Genomic DNA, 4,104 nt, shown 5'->3' with positions numbered 1-4,104 from the left:
CAAGATCCCGAGAGGAGAATGGAGGAGAAGGGATTGCGGCATGGCCATCCCCCCTGGGGGGTGATTTCTCGCTTTCTGTCTCTCTGTCTGTCTGGCGAGCGCACACACCCTATAGCAAAAACCTCTCCAAAAAAAATAAATAAAGCTTCATATGATAAGTGCTAATTCAAGAAAATACTTCATCCCAGGGGTTTAAAGCTGATTATGTATGTCGAAGTGCTTGTCTGGTATTTAACAAAGACACTACATAGTCAAAAAACTTCTGATGGGATCAGCAGGTAGCATGGAGATCAAGCTCTGGGTCCCACATGGCTGGATGAGCAGTTCAAGTCCTGGACAAGTGGCTTGAAAATCACACTAGGCCTGTGTGCACGTGTGCCCAAAATCTCAAGAGGAGAATGGAAAAGCGACTGCACCATGGCCATTCCCTGAGAGGGGATTTCTCACTTTCTCTGTCTCTGGCAAGCACACACGCCTTTATGGCAAAAACACTAAACTGAAAACGAAACAAAAATCCCTGCTGATTCTTCACTTAGAGACCAGAGAGAAGATCAGAAGTGGCAAAAACCAGCTACAGATTCTGATGTCATGGTCTTCCTAACCCGAGAACCTGGGCAGTTGTGTGTTATATTTTAACTTGACCAGAGAGACTGAGAGAGAGAAAAGTAAAGTGAGAAAGCAAGCCACCGAATCCAGGACTCAAACCACAGTCTGACGGGCAGGGGTGTGGAGTCCAGCTCCTCCGAGCGGTGCGTCACCACTGCACTGCAGGGCCGGCCCCTTTACCACCTGTGACGATGCTCCAGGGATAAAACGGCAGAGTTTACAATCTGCTAGCAACACTTAGATACTCACACTGACTTTGGCATAGATGTGCCGGTAGTATAATTCTTTGTACAAAATCAAGAAGACAGCATCTGAAAGAGACAGCAGAGGGCTGATTTAGTAATTCACAAAAAACTGGGGTCTTTAACTGGAGTTATGAGAGGGTGCAGGTGATTTTAGAGACTAAACAACAAATAAATTATTGTGTCCCAAGAATACATACAACAAGAAAATGCATTTTGGGGGCTGGCAGGTGGGATGGTGGTTAAGGTGCTGGACACTCCCACATGGCCAACCATGGTTCGAGTCCCTGACCTGGTGGCTTGCTTCCTCACTTTCCTTCTCTCTGTGTGTCTTTCTCTGGTCAAATGAAAATGATTGAATGAATAAATAAAATTAAATAAGTAATTCTTTAAAAAGAAAATATATTTTTCACTCCACTCTTTTTTTGTCAGTGGGCATATAAAGAGACAGAGAGAGACAGAGAAAGCATCTCCCCACCCGCCACGTGGAACAGTCACAAGGCAGTCTCTTCTCCTCCATCTCCTCCTCCTTTCAGAATTTTGGGCACACGTGCAAATGCACCCAGCATGTTTCTCAAACTGCTAGGTCTGAAATTGAACTGCACAGCTGGTCATGTGGGATCCGGTCACTTTAACCAGCAGGCATGGCCTGGCCCTTTCATTTCACTCCTTCAGACCTGTAGCCTTTTACCATTTAGAGACATCTGCCATCCAGTTATTTAATAAACTAGCAAGTAAACAGCAATAGCTCCGCCAAGGGCAACGCAATACTATCACAACTGCAAATACACATAGTCCTATCTTTGACTTAGAATACGTCTATTTTTGTTTTATAAACATATATAGGCATATATCTCAAAGAAAAAAAAATATTCTATTGACCCACTAAAGGAAAGAAGAAAAGAGAAAAAGGTTCTTTAGGGGCCAGCAAGTAGCGTGGTGGTTAAGGGCACAGGACTCCAACACCGCTGACCACAGTGTGAGTCCCAGACCTGGCGGCTTGCTTTTCTAACACTCCATCATTCACTCTCTCTTTCTCTCTCTCTCTGTCCCTCTCTGTTCAAATTAAAACAAATTAAATTAAATTAAATAATTCTTAAAGAAAAAGGTTCTGTAAGGACTCGTTATGCAGAAAAGAGTTATTAACACAGTAGGCCTGGGACTGTTCTTAGCAAAGCCTATTTCCAAGGCTGGCCCTTGACTGGCATCTAGGAATCTCAGTTTCAGGAGGGTTCCCACCATTCCCTACATGATGAGCGGGGTCTGCTACACTTACACTGTTTCCTGTCAACAGTACAACTTACGGTAAGTACCCGCTCTCCTTCTCGGAGTTTAGAGTTTTGACATGTGTCAGGCACAGGGTACCTCCATGACCAGGCCAGTAAAATTCCTGGTCATGAGCCTACAAATGAACTTCTCTGACAGACACCGCTTCACACATGTTGCCATAAATCGTCTATAGAAAAAAGGTCTTCCATGAAACTTGTCCCAGAGGGCCAGCAGGTGATGTGGTAGTTAAGGCACTGGACTCCCACATGGCTGACTGTGGTGTGAGCCCCGGACCTGGAGGCTTGCTTTCTCACTTTCTCTCTCTCTCTCTAGTAAGTGCACATGCCCTATAGCAAATTAAAAAATAATGGGACCAGCAGGTAACTCAGAATCACACAGCCTCTTGTTGATGTGGTGTCTCCCCTCCGGAAGTTCCTGAAATTGCTTCTGTCGTCATGACGTAGCCCAGAGCTGGTCAGGTTTTGTAGGAAGGTTAGAGAGACTATTGGGCGAAGGAAGGTGGAGGCCTTTTCCAGTAAGATGGAATGCCTGACTTTTTTTTTTTTCCATCCACACAATCTTTATAAATGATGCATTTGGGATACTTGGGTTTTGGTTCTTCTTCGTTTTAAAAAAAATAATGATTCATTTTTGTTTATTTATTATTATTGTTATTCAATTTGACCAAAGAGAGATGAGAGAGAGATAGAGAAAGAGAAAGCAAGCCACCAGGTCCAGGGCTCAAACCATGGCCAGCCATGTGGGAGCCCAGTGCCCTTAACCATGATGCCACCTGCCAGCCCCCAAAATTAAATAAGTCTTAAAAAAGAAACTGGTCCCAAAAAAGTTGGGGAAAATATACTTCAAATACAGATGCGATCATTTTATTTTTCACTTTCAGTTCAGTATTCAATAAATTACATGATATATTCAACATTTTGTTATAAAATAATTTGTGTGGGGCCAGCAGGTGGCACAGTGGTTACAGTGCTGGATCCCACACCGCAACTGTACGGTTTGAGCCCTGGACCTGGCAGCTTGAAAAACACACCAGGCATGTGTGCATGTCCACAAGACAGAGAGAAGAAGGGATTGTGATGTGGCAATTTCACCTGGGGGTGTTTTTTCACTTTCTGTCTCTCTCCTGTGAGCACATATGCCATATAGCAAAAATAAAGAAAGAAAGAAAGAAAAGAAAAAGAGATGTGCATGCCTAAGCTGTGATGTTCAATAGCCTAGGTGTATTATTAATTTGGTGCAAAAAGGCACTACAGGGGACCAATGGTTAGCATAATGGCTATGTCATTGAAGTTCCATGTAGTCGACCAATGTTCGAGTCCCAGACGCGGTGGCTTAAACTCACGCCGGGCGCATGTGCGTGCATGCCCAAGATCCCGAGAGGAGAATGGAGGAGAAAGGATTGCGGCGTGACCATCCCCCCAGGGGGTGATTGCTCACTTTCTGTCTGTCTCTCCCTGTCTCTCTTTTTTTTGCTATAGAGCGCACAGGCCTATAGCAAAAAAAAAAAAAAAAAAAAAAAAACACCTCACCACCACCACCAAAAAAAGTCATTGCATTGTTGAAATTTGCCATCAAATATCAAATACATTCTTTTTTAAAAAAGATAAATTCTTTCATTTTATTTATTATTATTATATTTTAACTTGACCAGAGAGACTGAGACAGAGCAAAGTAAAGTGAGAAAGCAAGCCACCGAATCCAGGACTCAGACCACAGCTGGCCATTGGGAGTCCAGCGCTGTAACCACTACACCACTTGCCGGGCCCTGATACTAGACACATTCTTAAGTACATGTGGCTATGTTACACATTATTATTTTTTTGGAGAAGTTTCTGCTATAGGGCACGTGCACTCGCCAGACAGACAAAGACAGAGAGACAGAAAGCGAGAAATCACCCCCCAGCAGGGATGGTCACGCTGCAATCCCTTCTCCGTTCTCCTCTCGGGATCTTGGGCACGCACACAC

At 44.0% G+C, this 4,104-nt stretch overlaps 1 protein-coding gene across 1 annotated transcript in view; it reads right to left on the bottom strand.

The window, feature by feature from the left end:
* The window catches only part of EIF3L (eukaryotic translation initiation factor 3 subunit L), a 40,805-nt gene that overhangs the window by 25,671 nt on the left and 11,030 nt on the right, over nucleotides 1–4,104 (bottom strand). The window contains exon 5 of the mRNA XM_006166239.3: nucleotides 856–917. Within this exon, the coding sequence (XP_006166301.2) occupies nucleotides 856–917 (62 nt within the window). The remainder of the gene's footprint in view (nucleotides 1–855; nucleotides 918–4,104) is intronic.

This window comes from Tupaia chinensis, unplaced genomic scaffold, assembly GCF_000334495.1.
Source record: "Tupaia chinensis unplaced genomic scaffold, TupChi_1.0 Scaffold144197_2, whole genome shotgun sequence".
NCBI classification, from domain to species: Eukaryota; Metazoa; Chordata; class Mammalia; order Scandentia; family Tupaiidae; genus Tupaia; species Tupaia belangeri.
Note: the sequence above shows the minus strand (reverse complement) of the source record. Positions and strands in the feature narration are given on the sequence as shown.